Source organism: Dermacentor andersoni, chromosome 3 (genome assembly GCF_023375885.2).
Source record: "Dermacentor andersoni chromosome 3, qqDerAnde1_hic_scaffold, whole genome shotgun sequence".
NCBI lineage: Eukaryota > Metazoa > Arthropoda > Arachnida > Ixodida > Ixodidae > Dermacentor > Dermacentor andersoni.
The window spans coordinates 99,824,293-99,837,378 of NC_092816.1; the positions used below are offsets into that span (position 1 = coordinate 99,824,293).

Here is a 13,086-nt window from a genome sequence, read left to right on the forward strand (position 1 = left end):
CGCTCTGATGGTCTCTCGCAGGTCTTCGCTGCCGAGTGCTTGAACATGGTGTAGTTTTTGGTCAGCGTTCAGCGGCTATATTGCCGTGTCGGTATATCGAGCGTCTGCTCAATGGTTTTGGCCCCGGAAACAAATCCAGCATCCATCTTGGGCCGGTTGCGTATGAATCCCGCGAATAACTCTTGCTTGACACCCCTCATCAAGAAGAGAACTTTCTTCGCCTCTGGCATATCGGGGTTTACGTGTCTGAGCAGGCGAGTCACGTCCTGCGTGAAAATAGTGATGCTCTCATTGGGCAATTGTACTCGGGCTTCTAGCATAGTTTCGGCGCTTTCGTTGCACACGACGCCCGTAAAAGTCCGCAGGAAGCCGTTACGGAACAGGTCGCATGTTCTCAAGGTCGACTCCCGGTTCTCAAACCATGTTCTGGGCGGTGAAGTATACACGAAGTTTGAGGCAAAGTATACACGCCGCAGCTTGTCATCGAAGTTCCTCTTCTTGAACGCCGCGATTCGTTCAATGGTCTGCAGTCAGGTTTCTGAGTCTCCAGCCGATTATCCACGGTAGGTTGGTGGCTCCCGACGTTGTTGCAGCAGGGTGGGAGACGCTGGAGAAGCCATTGGGGTTCTTGACTTGGCCTTGATTCTTGTGGTATTCTGGGAAAGAGGCCTGTACTACGGTGACGGTATTTTATTTGCAGTATACGGCTAGCTCGCTAGTCCTTCGTGGCATTCTTGTGGTCCCGGGTTTCGGACATGGATCGCCGCTTTGCGAGGGCGTACAGTACATGAACGCATTAGCACCTACAGCAGAAGTCACCTAGTAGTAACGCTGAGGAAAGCGGCAAAATTAGACCGTTTTGGAATAGCGTTTATGACCTAACGCACGTTAAGCGTAATCAGCTTTTCGGGACGTTACGGTGCGCTTCCTTTCAAGACTTATCTTACCTTACGGGAACGCAAACTCAAGGAATAGGTTATAAAAAAGGGCGCCATCTGGTGCCCCGTGCCAAACATATCGGAGCCAAGACAATCCATTAGCAATCATCCTGTTGTTGCTATTGCCGACGCGTCTCGTTAGGCCTATGAGCGCCGGAATTGCCGAACGACCAAAGAAATTGGACGCCCTATGCACTCACAACCAACGTTTCAGGTGAGTTTAGAGAAAGCGAAATCTCATTTCAATGGTTACTGGTGACCAACGCGAGTCAGAGCGCAGCCATCACGAAAATTCACACTGCAGTGGGAGCCATGGGTGCGGCCATGTTCGACAACGCTATTCTTTAGCGTACGTAAACATTTGAACGTTGAACTCACAAAATAACTGACGTCATCACCACGCACGTAAACCGCAGAAATCCAATAACGTTCACAGCATGCGCAGTGATGACAACGCTATTTCTTTACGTACGCAATGCGTTTACGTTTGCTTGAAAAGGCTAAACTAAATCTGTCTATTGGGAATAACGAAACTCTAGTTTTATTGGACGAACCGGTGTCCTGAAAACAGGCTACACTCAAGAACAACGACAGCGGCTAACATAGTCGGCGATCGTCGAAATCTGTGGGTCAAGTGCGTCGGCTTTGATACATGAGTCATAGAAAGTTCCAGAGTAATCAGTGGTGTGCGCGTGTCTTCCAGAAAGTACTACACAATTTCACGGTCAATCAGCAGACCGTAGTCGCCCTCGATGACGCCTTCAACGTCTGCGGGCGTTGCGGTGCCGACGGAAATGACAATGCTGCAGCGAGGAGGGATGCTGGCTTGATCTTGGAGCACAGTCAAGGCATGGTGACTACGACCATTCTCCGGTGGTATCGCTTGGTCTTCGTAGTGTAGCTGACTTCGAATTCAGGTTGATGATTGCGACTTGTTGGTTCAAGAAATCCATGCCGAGAATGACGTTTTGTGAACACTGTTGCAGGATAACGAAAGCGGCAGGGTAAGTCCGGTCACGAACGGTAACTCTTGCCGTGATGATCCAAATCGGCGTTATTAGGTGCCCTCCAGTGGCCTGAACTTGCACGCTTTATTCAACTGGGCGGCGATGGTTCCACTCACGACGGAGTAGACGGCTCCTGCGTCTACTAAAGCGGTGACTGCGTGGCCGTCGAGAAGCACCCGCAGAAGTAGAAGGCGTCATCGAGGGTGACCAACGTCTGCTACTGGACAGTTAAATTTACGTATCAAGCGAGATCGCTTTGCACGGAGTGAAAGCGAAAGTGGTGCTGACAAAGTTCAGCCAGGAGCACAAGCAGATCAATAAAGCCACAAGGATGCGTAATGTAGAAAATTCTGGAAACGAACAATGCGTTTGTACTCTCGCATTCGGATGCGCCTACCTCGACGACCACAGCTCCCGAACCAGAATTATACATAAATCTATGTCTTCCCGTTAGTAAGCGCCAACAGATCAAGTGTCTTCTCCGATGATACAAAGAATGCTTTTCGACGTCATCAAGGATTCTGCAAACACCTGTTGCAAAGCATGGCATAATAACCGAGGAGTGCACTCGACCACTCCGCTAGAGCCATTAGCGAGTTTTGACGTGAGAACGTGAAGCGATAAGGCAACAAGTCGATGGAATGCTGCGGCATGACATCATCCAGCCATCGGAAAGCCTGTGGCCATCTCTTACAATCTTGGTGAGGAAAAAGGACGGAACCGTACGTTTCTGCGTCTATGATCGTCGCCTATACAAGCTGAAGAAGAAGGTCGTATACTCCCTCCCACGGATAGACGACGCATGGGATAGGCTCTCCAAAGGCAAATAGTTTTCATCAATGTATCTCAAGACTTGGTACTGGCAAATAGAAATGGACAGAGAGGGATCGCGAAAAGGCTGCTTTCATTACACCAGACGGCCTCTATGAGTTCAAGGTCATGCCATTCGCACTGTGCTCGACGCCTGCAACCTCCCAGTGCGGGACAGACAGGGTGCTAACAGGATTGAGGTGGCAGACGTGTCTCGTCTACTTAGATGACGGCGTCGCCTTCGTCTAATATTTCGGTTATCACCCTTGGGCAATTTCGGACAATAATAAAGGCTATAAACTCATCAGGGTTCATTTTAAAGTTGGAAAAATGTCGCTCCGCTAACAACGAGCTTCTGTTCTTGGGCCGCGCCTTCAGCAAACACGGAGTACTCCCTGATCCGCAGAAGGCATCTGCCATCGCTAACTTCCTACGGCCCACAGACAAGAAGGGAGTGCGCAGATTCTGTGTCTTGGCGTGCCTATTACAGGCTCTTCGTCAAGAACTTTTCGCGCATCGTCATGCCATTAACCTTTGTCACAAAATCAGACGTCAATTACATGTGGCAAGCGTCCCAAGTATTTCAAGAGCAGCGCCTGCAGTCTACACCAGTACTCGCCCACTTCGAAGAAGTCACCGTAAACCAAAATCCACACTGACGCAAGTAACCTAGGCCTCGGCGCCGTCCTAGTCCAAAGGAAAGACGTATTTGAAAGGGTTATTGCTTACGCTAGCCGGTCGCTGTCGAAAGCGGAAGTTAATTGTTCGGCGACGGAAAAAGAATTCCTTGCCATCATTTGGTCTACCCCAAAACTCCACCCATACAAATACGACATGCCTTTCAAAGTCGCAAGCGACAAGCATGCCTTGCGTTCACTGGAAAATTTAAAGGCCCCTTCGGGACGCCTCGCGCGCTGGAGTCTCAGACTTCAGGTATTAGACATCACCTTCGTCTACAACTCGGGGCCGAAGCACTGTGACGCCAACTGCCTATCACGTGCCCTAATTCAGACCCCGGCGCAAGACGACGAGAACGACGACTCCTTCATTTGAATAATAACCGCAGAACACTTCGCTGAACAGCAACGAGCCGACCTGGAGCTAAAAAGACTCGTCGAGTATTTGGAAGGCAACACCGACGTTTTCCCTTGGGCATTTAGGCGACAATCGCCTTCGTTCGCGCTGCAAACCAACCTACTCGTAAAGAACTTATTACCAGTCCGTGCCAACTACCCTCTTGTTCCATCAGCACTACGTCCAATGGTACTGGACGCCCCACATGACGATCTAACCCCTGGGTTCCTCTTATTCTGCCGGACGTTATCGAGAATACAGGAAAGGTATTACTGCCTTTCCTGTATACCGCCGACGAGTCCCGTTACGTCAAGACATGCCGAGACTGTCAGCAACGCAAGACACCACCCACCAGGCCAGCGGGATTACTAAAGCCGATCAAGCCTCCTTGCCCATCATTTCGACAGATCGGGATGGATATGTTATGACCCTTTCCGACGTTAACATCCGGAAATAAGTGGATCGTCGTGGTGACGGACTACCTCACCAGCTTCGCTGAAGGGAAAGCTCTGCCAAAAGTAAGTGCAGCCGAAGTGGCGAAATTCTTCGTCGACAACATCGTGCTGACGTCCACATCACCGGCATAGGAACAGCCGTTACAGTAGAGCTCACCCAAGGCATTGTGCTATACAGCCAGACAGGCCAGGGGCGGACAACTGCCTACCATACGCAGACGAAAGGCCTTACGGAGCGGCTGAACAAGACCCTCGCCGAGATGCTAGCAATGTACGTAGACGTCGAGCGCAAGATGCCGTCCTACCGTACGTAACTTTCGCTTATAACACGGGAGTACAGGAAAGAACTTCAATGACGCCGTTGAGGTTCGTTCCCGGAAGGAACCAGACAGCGATTTTCGGCGCCACGGTGCCGCACGTCACCGACGAAGAGAATCTCCACGTCGCCGCCTAACTGCAGTGCCCCGAAAAAGCCCGACAGCTCGCCCGCCTTCGCATCAAGAATCAGCAGAGGGCCGCCAGCCGGCACTACAATGTTCGACGACGATACATGGAATACGAGCCTGGCCACCGTGCTTGAGGGTTTGGACCCCAGTAGGCCGACGAGGCCTTATTGAGGAGCTTTTACGCCACTATTTCGGACCCTGCAAGATGATCCAACGCATTGGCTCACTCGACTATGAGCTCGTGGCAGACGCCATTTCGCAATCAGAGGGGCGCCGTGCATGGCTCCGCTCAAGCCATTTTAGCAGTGATAACAAACTTTGGGACTTTGTATAGCTGAACTTCGGACTTTGTTTCCTTTGACTTTGTTTGATTGTCGTTTTGTTGCTTTTTATTTATTAAGAGCGCTTTTGCTTTTCGCTATCCTGTTGTATCTGTACCATCGGGCAATGCTTTATATGAGGGGGGCATTGTCAGGGGTACTTGTCTACATGTCTCGGGGACTGCATTTCACCCACTAACAACTTAAGGTTACCACTCAGATCAAGAAGATACTGCACGATGGGAACTTAATGGAATGCTATTGGCGGTTCTATGCGCTCTCTGTTGTAACTGGAGTTTGTCTAATCTAATTGCGTATGCGACGCCAATTGTGTAGTACATTCTGGAAGACACGCGGGCACCAGCGATTACTCTGGAACATTTGACGACTCATGTATAAAAGTCGACGCACTGGACCCGCAAATCAGATTGCGGTGATCGCCGTCTGTGTTCGCCGCTATCATTGTCCTCGAATTCAGCCTGTTATTGAGAAAACAGGCTGGCCCAATAAAACGCTAGTATCCGCATGCACAGTTTTTCTGAATATATATATATATATAAAGTGAGAGTCTATCATGACCCGGTAGTTCAACAGGTACTTCATAGTTGAGGACGCACGGACGAAACACAGCGACTCTTTATTCCTACATTTCGGCCGAGTTCCGGCCTTTGACGGGGCCGGACGCGTTATATATACATGCATATTTATATAGTTCAAAGAAAAGAAACACATAGGAAAAAATAACGCGACTTTCCTGACTTCCCGGCCGTGGACCTCCGACGAAGGCCGTTCTTGCGGCCGAAACGTCTCTAAATTCGCGTTCTTCTACGGTCTCCCATCACCCCTCTACCTCTTTCACGTGACTGGCTTCCCACACTTCAAACACATACATGTTTGCACTGTATAGGTGTAGCTGATCATGTTTATTGCTCACTGGTCATTGTTCGTCAGATATTCATATTCCTGTGACTGGAGGCTGACACCCTCGGTCATCGTCCATGTTTGCACCGGTCATGTACGGAAGTAATATTTTTACACCATGAAGTCAATCTTGGTTAATGACTTGGAGAACACGGCGGCTGCATTTCGATGGGGACCCGCAGTGGTTGCTTAGTGGCTATAGTGCTCGTCTGCTAAGCACGAGTTCGCGGGATCGAATCCCGCCCACGGCAGCCGCCTTCCGATGGGCCAAATGCGAAAACCCCCGTGTACTAGATTTAGGTTCACGTTAAAGAACCCCAGGTGGTAGAAATTTCCGCAGTCATGCACTACGGCGTGCGTCATAATAAGAAAGTGGTTTTGGCAAGTTAAACCCCATGATTTAATGTTTTTAGTGATTTGGAGACAGATTTTTTTTACACTTATGTGAACCATGAATCCAAGGCCTACCACTTTATGAAGGGCAGCGCATAAGACCAAGTATATATTGCCTTGCCTGAAGATGTCATTGCGCGGTTTACTTATGTCGGTGTTTTCTATACTCATCTGGACAGGTTTAGGCCCCCTCGTTAAGCGAAGTAGCACGTTAGCGGCCATACGCATCACGATAAAAATGTCAGCTTTGAATAAGGACCCTCCTTCCGCCTTTCTCAGTTTGAAATGCGTACAAAGGACTCTGATCAGGCTGTCAGGCAGTCCGCGCTAACAGAAGAACGATATATCCATACAGCACTATCGCGTCGGCCTTAAAGCGAGAGGTGTCAGGAGCCGCTTTCTCTAAAAGCGTATGATCTATTATTGGCGTCATTGTTTTAGCGAGAGGCCCCGCAGCTGCCGTCTCATGAATGCTAGCAGCAGACTTGCAGAAACACTCCGTGCACGCTCTCGGGCATAGGAGCATTTTCGTGTCTGACCACTTCTTTGAATTCGAATTTGTTCTTTCAAGCTACGATGACATGCGGCTCAGTGTACTTCGGTCAAAAAAAGCAAACGATAAAAAAAAGACACCTGAGGGAAAAACCGATACATTCAGTAAGACAGCTTTCCTTCTTTTTGCTTGAGCTTGCCTCGACTTGCAGTTGGCCCCGTTCGCTTGTTTTTTAACCAAAATAGGCACGCAAGATGATGACAGTAATGGCGGCATGAAGACAATGTTGACTACAATAACGTAGCGACGCCAGGGCGGCGCACGCATTGCGTAACCGGGATTGAATCCTGGATGAGCATTCATCTGAAGAGGTCCGTGACACCATGATCCTTTCTAACTTGGCGACATGATCGGGTCGGTTGCGTTAACAACTACGGATTAATTTGAGCCACGAAAGGCGCTGTAACAATTTCTGTGGTGGAAAAGTAAGGGTGGCACGCTACGCAACGCTGGCGTTGCGCCAAATTTAGCACCAACCAAGATTTCGTTACGCTACTCGATAGCACTGGACAGCACGCCATAAAGTACAGAGGCCCGCATCGTCTGCAAATACAGGAAAACGGAAATCCAACAATGACCGTACGCATTGCACCACTATATATGGCAGCGTATATATGTTAAACGTGACCAACATCGACGATTGATAAATACGCCTTCTGCACTTGCTGTACGTGTTCTTTGCCGTGCTAGTCGTTAAAGGGCGGCTCTTCCGTCTCGGTGCCGCTGGTGAGAGAACTCATTGTTGTCGCATGGCTCGATATATCCGCGTTACAAATAAATGAAGTCTCTCAAGTAATTCATATTTTATACCGATATTCTATTGCGTTTAAACTTCCTCTGAAGAATAATTATGGAGCGAATCGGCGCACAATGAAATCCTTAACAGATAGAAAGATTTACGGAAGGTGATTTTTTATGGTCGCTGATGCCTTGCAATGATGAGTACGTTTAATTCGATGTTGCATGATGAAACAAGGGGAGGAGCTTTGCTGTGCGGCACTGTAGATATTGAAAGCGACAGTTCAGAAAGACGAAGATTATTTGCGCTCCATTACAAGATCGCGCGGTTACAAACAGAAAAGTCACTGACGATGATGTTCGGCAAGAAAAAAAATAAAGAGGTTCTAGCCAGTCATGTCGGCAAGCCGGAGAAGGAGCAATAACGAGAGACGAATGCCGACGCCGCTTTGCACTTTCTGCAGCAGCTTGCCTCGACGTCGTACAGTTAGACCGGCTCCGCTTCACTCTAGTTAACAGGTTAATAAAAACTGGGTTTCATTTTAATATAACCTGTGGCTGAAATGAGGAAGTCATATTGTAGAGCCCCAACGCCCTATATATATATATATAAAAAAAAAAATTTGAAATCAGGACGTCACCTGACGTACGCTGGGGTTCGCAGAATGTAACCTTGACTATCGTTTCCATATGATTAACTAATATATCTCTGCAGCGTTAAACAAATTTGAGTTCCGGAAGTACAGTTCATCAGTATAAACTGATTAATTATTTGTCGATAGCGTCGCCGTAAAGATCCACGATCACATCAACGGTGATAAATAATCTGAAAATGCGAAGGCCGTCGCCAAGCAAAAGGAACGGTTACTTCCACCTTGACAACGTCTCGGCCTTCTTTAGAAATAGCAATGGCCTCCAAGCGAAGTTTCTGAGTCGACAAAAAGTACGTGGTTAAATCAGGATCTGTTAATGTTGTGATAAAGAGGCCCACACAGTCCCAGCTCAACAGACAGAGCGTTCACTAATAGCTTTGGCTCTTACATTGCTCACTGAGTTGCAATAATATTGCAATGTGTGGTAGATATGTTGCCTCAGCTGATGATGATGACGACGGCGACTTAGAAATCACGCCAACGTGATTGTTGGTATTTTCAAGATGGTATACTAGCGTATCTCCTAAATGTGCAAAATAAAGTTAAAACTTTCAGTTTCAGCGCATGAACAACTGGGAAAAACGAGGCACGCGAGTTTGCGATAAGCTAAAATTTTGGTTGAAAACTGTGAAAGTGGATAAGTGTGTGTCCTTTATGTGATGTAGGTTTCTATGTCCAGTCGCACGGATCCTTACCTTGTGCTTGGCCATGAGCGATGCCAAGCCTACGAATAAATTACTGTTTTTGTGTTCTAGAGCCTCCTAAGCCCGTCTGAGTCACGAAGCCGCGTAAAACTACACTAAACGTTGCAACATTAAAGCAAACCAGCTATAGACTAAAGTAGTTTGTTGTTGGGCTCGTTGGATGAAACTTGATGAAGACATTGCAGCGCAAATAAAACAAGACACAAAGTACACAAGACCACACACCACGCGTGCTTGCCGAACCGGTTTTGTCTGGTCTTATGTTTTTTGTGTCTTAACTTATTTACGTTCCCATTGCTTCATGAGTTGTGCCTTGAGAACACAGATAAAGATGAGTTCCAGAGTGCAATTTTCACAAAGAGAAGAAGCGTTCTTTTAATTTGACATCGAAGCGTGGCAAGAGAAACTACGTTCGAGCAGGCTACCGCGAAATTCAAAATTTGTGTACCCAAGAAACAAAGCCAAAGAAAAATAAAGAAGAAAACATATAAAATTTCCATGCGCACACAAACAGAAGAGTCGAATTATGGGCTCTACGTGCACAACCACCCAAGCACATTCCAATATATATAGGGCGGTCACCCATTACACAGGAGTGAAAAAGTCGTCACAAGTCTATACATACACACGTACAAAACGATCGCTAGTTGAACTTGTTAAAAAAGAAGCATAATGTTGTAAAGATGAAACACTAACGTTACTTATAAGCAGTCCGTAAGATTATTCTTCACTACAACGTCTCGAAGAGCCCAACCGCCGGTCCCTGCATTAAGGACATCACCACGGTTCTATCAGTTTGCTCACTGTGATAGGACGTCTGTACATATTGTTCTAATGGTCACGCATGTACACCAGCTGTTGGTCATATTGGGCACATTTTACGGTAATATCAACCAGTGGAGCGTCGGTATTATCGAAGTGACTACACAATCTGGGAACGTTCTTCTTTTGTTGCCAGACAAGAAGGGATGCGACACAAGCTGCGTCTAAGCGCAGACGATAGAGAACCATGTCGAACATGTGAAATTGAGCACTTCGAAGCAGAATGTGATATCTTCCATATGCACTACGCCAATAAAGTAAAAGCGTCACTGTAGTAGGAGCCATCCCTGTGATAGAAGCACCGAGAGGTCAGTTCAATTGCAGACAGTGCGTCAAACACGCCCCAGAAGTTGAGCTAAATGTAAAATAGTCTACGAATACGACCAGCACATTGTGAAGCACAGTTGACAGACCATTATAATCATAAGAACGGCGAAGACGGTAGCGGCGGTGATTGCGATGGGTGTGGTCATGATCTGAAAGGTGTCGCGCTGACGAAGTAAGCGCCGTTGGGCGAAAATCCAGCAGCGCGGGCAAAATGCCTAAATGAAGAGGCGGGCTTGGCAGCTCAATAAAGGGACGCAAGAAAGCAGGAAATGAAGTCGGTGTTGGAGCAGTAAGGCAGCAATTAAGTATTTTGTCGGTTTCATTTAGAACAAAGAACTTGCCAAAATGGGAGAGAATGAAACAACTGTATGAACACTAATTGAATTGGCAGTTGTCAATAATGACTATCTCTCTCTCTCTCTATTTTGTTACGCTACGGGACATCTGCGCGAATGGTTTCGCTAGCTCATCTTATTTTGATATGATTTACAGGCAGTTTTTAAATAAAACGATTTCCGCATACGATTATTTATAGACAGGCACTTTAGAGGCGCATATGGTACGCACACTTATTCTTTAGAAAGTAGCTGATAAATTTTACAGTTATAAACAACGCAGCCCGACCAAAACTTATCAAATAGAAGAAAACAGGTGATGCTATTTATTGGATATTTCATGCTAACCATTATTATTGGTTATTTTTTTTATGTTGGCCGCTATGATCTTAATATTGTTTCTTATATTTTGCTCGTACTCGCGAAATGTTTTTAATCTGAGAAAGGTTTATGGCATGCTATCAGTATATGCTGATAAAATTTTGCTGTAGAGCCTCACAAATCCAAATGAAATTATGCTGTTACCACCTAAATAGTCATGCACCGTAAAAAATATAAAAATTACTCGCGAGAACACAAAACACTAAACACTCCGGTTCGTTCATGTGTAGTCACGGCAATCGGTACATCATCATCGATATTTTTTTTTCGAATTATTAGTGTCTTTCCCATCATCTACTAAATTTTCAACCTTGCATTCGTTGGCTGGCTGGCTAAGGTAATAATGAGCTGTGAACACGTCGAGCAACATCATAGAAAATAATTTCAACTAGAATTTCAGTTCTCCATCCTTTTGCTTGTTTTTAGTCTCAGCGCTCATGCAGAGACCTTTTCAAGTGATATTATGTTACTCATTTCATCAAAGTGAAAAAGGTGCTTTAGTACTGAATTTGTTTCGCAAACACTATACAGCTTCCTAGCCTTGAATGCCCCAGTGTGCACACTGTCGATGTCAGGGGACGTTGGTGGAAGCGTTCCCGATAAGCGAAAAAAAAAAGTGGTTTTCAAGATCCTGCGCATAAAATTTCAATTATTTAGCTCATCAAAAAACTTACTTCAATCTTTTACTGTCTGAATATGAGAAAATTTTCTCCTGCACTACCAGGTGCATTTTAGTAGGTCCCCATGTAATGTCTTCTTCATTATTTCAATAAAATAGACAGCCAGCACTCAAGGTCACTCTGGCGACTCAAATAAAAAGTCTTGGTATATCTGCATGGGTCTCCGCTATTCTTTTTAAACAGCGCCATAAGTGAGCCTTGGCGACCGGTGTAACAGGAGTGCCCTGCAAGCGAATTACTGAAAAAGTCCCAGCAAGAAAAGAACTATAAGAAACCCGACTTTCCGCGGGCACCTTCACCTGGCTCGAGCCCAATCTGCGAATATGCAAAAGAAGTAAACTAAGTAGCCTTGTTATTTTCACTGCCTGGTTACTAGCTTTCTTGTACTCTCTGAAGCTTTCCCTTCAACGCATCAATAGCACAGATATTTCGATCTATCCTCATCACTATGTAAACAAGAGTATATTGATTTAAAGTTTGATGGTAAAGATGCAAGTGGTGTCGATTGGAACGCCAAAGAAGGCGTTCACGGGCTCATCCTAATTACCGGGCGCACTGTATCGCGATAGAAACTTACACTGCATCGGTAATTGACCACTGGCCGCGTCTTGGCTGTTGCTCCCTCCTCTTTAGCACAACATGTATGCAAACACGGGCACAGAAAAAAACAGAAGTACTAAAAAAATGCCCGCTGACCGCCGCCCTTCACGCCGTGCAACAGGGGGTGAGGACCGCCAAGAAAGCGCTTGCTGTTAGCAATCTAACTGGTTGCGAAAAAAGGCATGCTTCAATTTCTTTTGGCCCACGAGCAAAGATGAATATTAAGGGTGGGCGTTCCCTTTCTCCTCAACTTCCGGTGGGGAATGATTTGCTGCCGTTTCTTGCAGGCCCTGAGCGAGCTATAAAAGCTTAGCCTCGAGACAAGACCAAACAGATGCTTCTATTCCTCCATCGGATTAAGACCGACAGCATGGTGAGTACAGAGACCCAGGTCATTACGTGACGGCTGATGACTAAATTGAGAGGTTTCCGGAGATAGCCATTAAACTTACTTTAGTAGCTTTTGAAACTGTGTGACTTACCACTTGTAGGGCAAAAATGTTTTTACTGAAAAGCTTTCATTCAAAGCAGAACTGAGTAATTGATTTCTTTGCAGCTCCGGGAAAGAATGAACTATCTCGCATGGGCGTCAAAATATCAAATCAACAAATAAAGGTCGTGTTTATGTGAAACTTTGAGCGTGGTAATTTTAATTGCACCACAGTTAATGGAACAAACGAAACAATCTGAATAATTCTTCATAAACGATTTTCAATTTCAGCCTAACGGCTTTCTGACAAAACATAAAAAAAACAATATAGTGCACTGTGGCTCTCGAAGTATGCTACATAAGAATATTAATGTTAATAAGGAGGCGGTTTATGAAAACTGGATAATTAATAAATTACGAAAGTTACTCCTCGTATGTTTAAGTCCAAATTAGCTACGGTAATAGCACACATCTGCCATCCTAGCCCAAAGCAGAGGCA

The 13,086-nt window shown here is 46.1% G+C and overlaps 1 protein-coding gene across 1 annotated transcript in view; it reads left to right on the forward strand.

Moving 5' to 3' along the window:
* The first annotated feature begins 12,444 nt into the window (after positions 1–12,444).
* LOC126541005 (uncharacterized) overlaps positions 12,445–13,086 on the forward strand; it is a 39,153-nt gene continuing 38,511 nt past the window's right edge. The window contains exon 1 of the mRNA XM_072286867.1: positions 12,445–12,530. Coding sequence (XP_072142968.1) covers positions 12,492–12,530 — 39 coding nt within the window. The 5' untranslated portion in view covers positions 12,445–12,491. The remainder of the gene's footprint in view (positions 12,531–13,086) is intronic.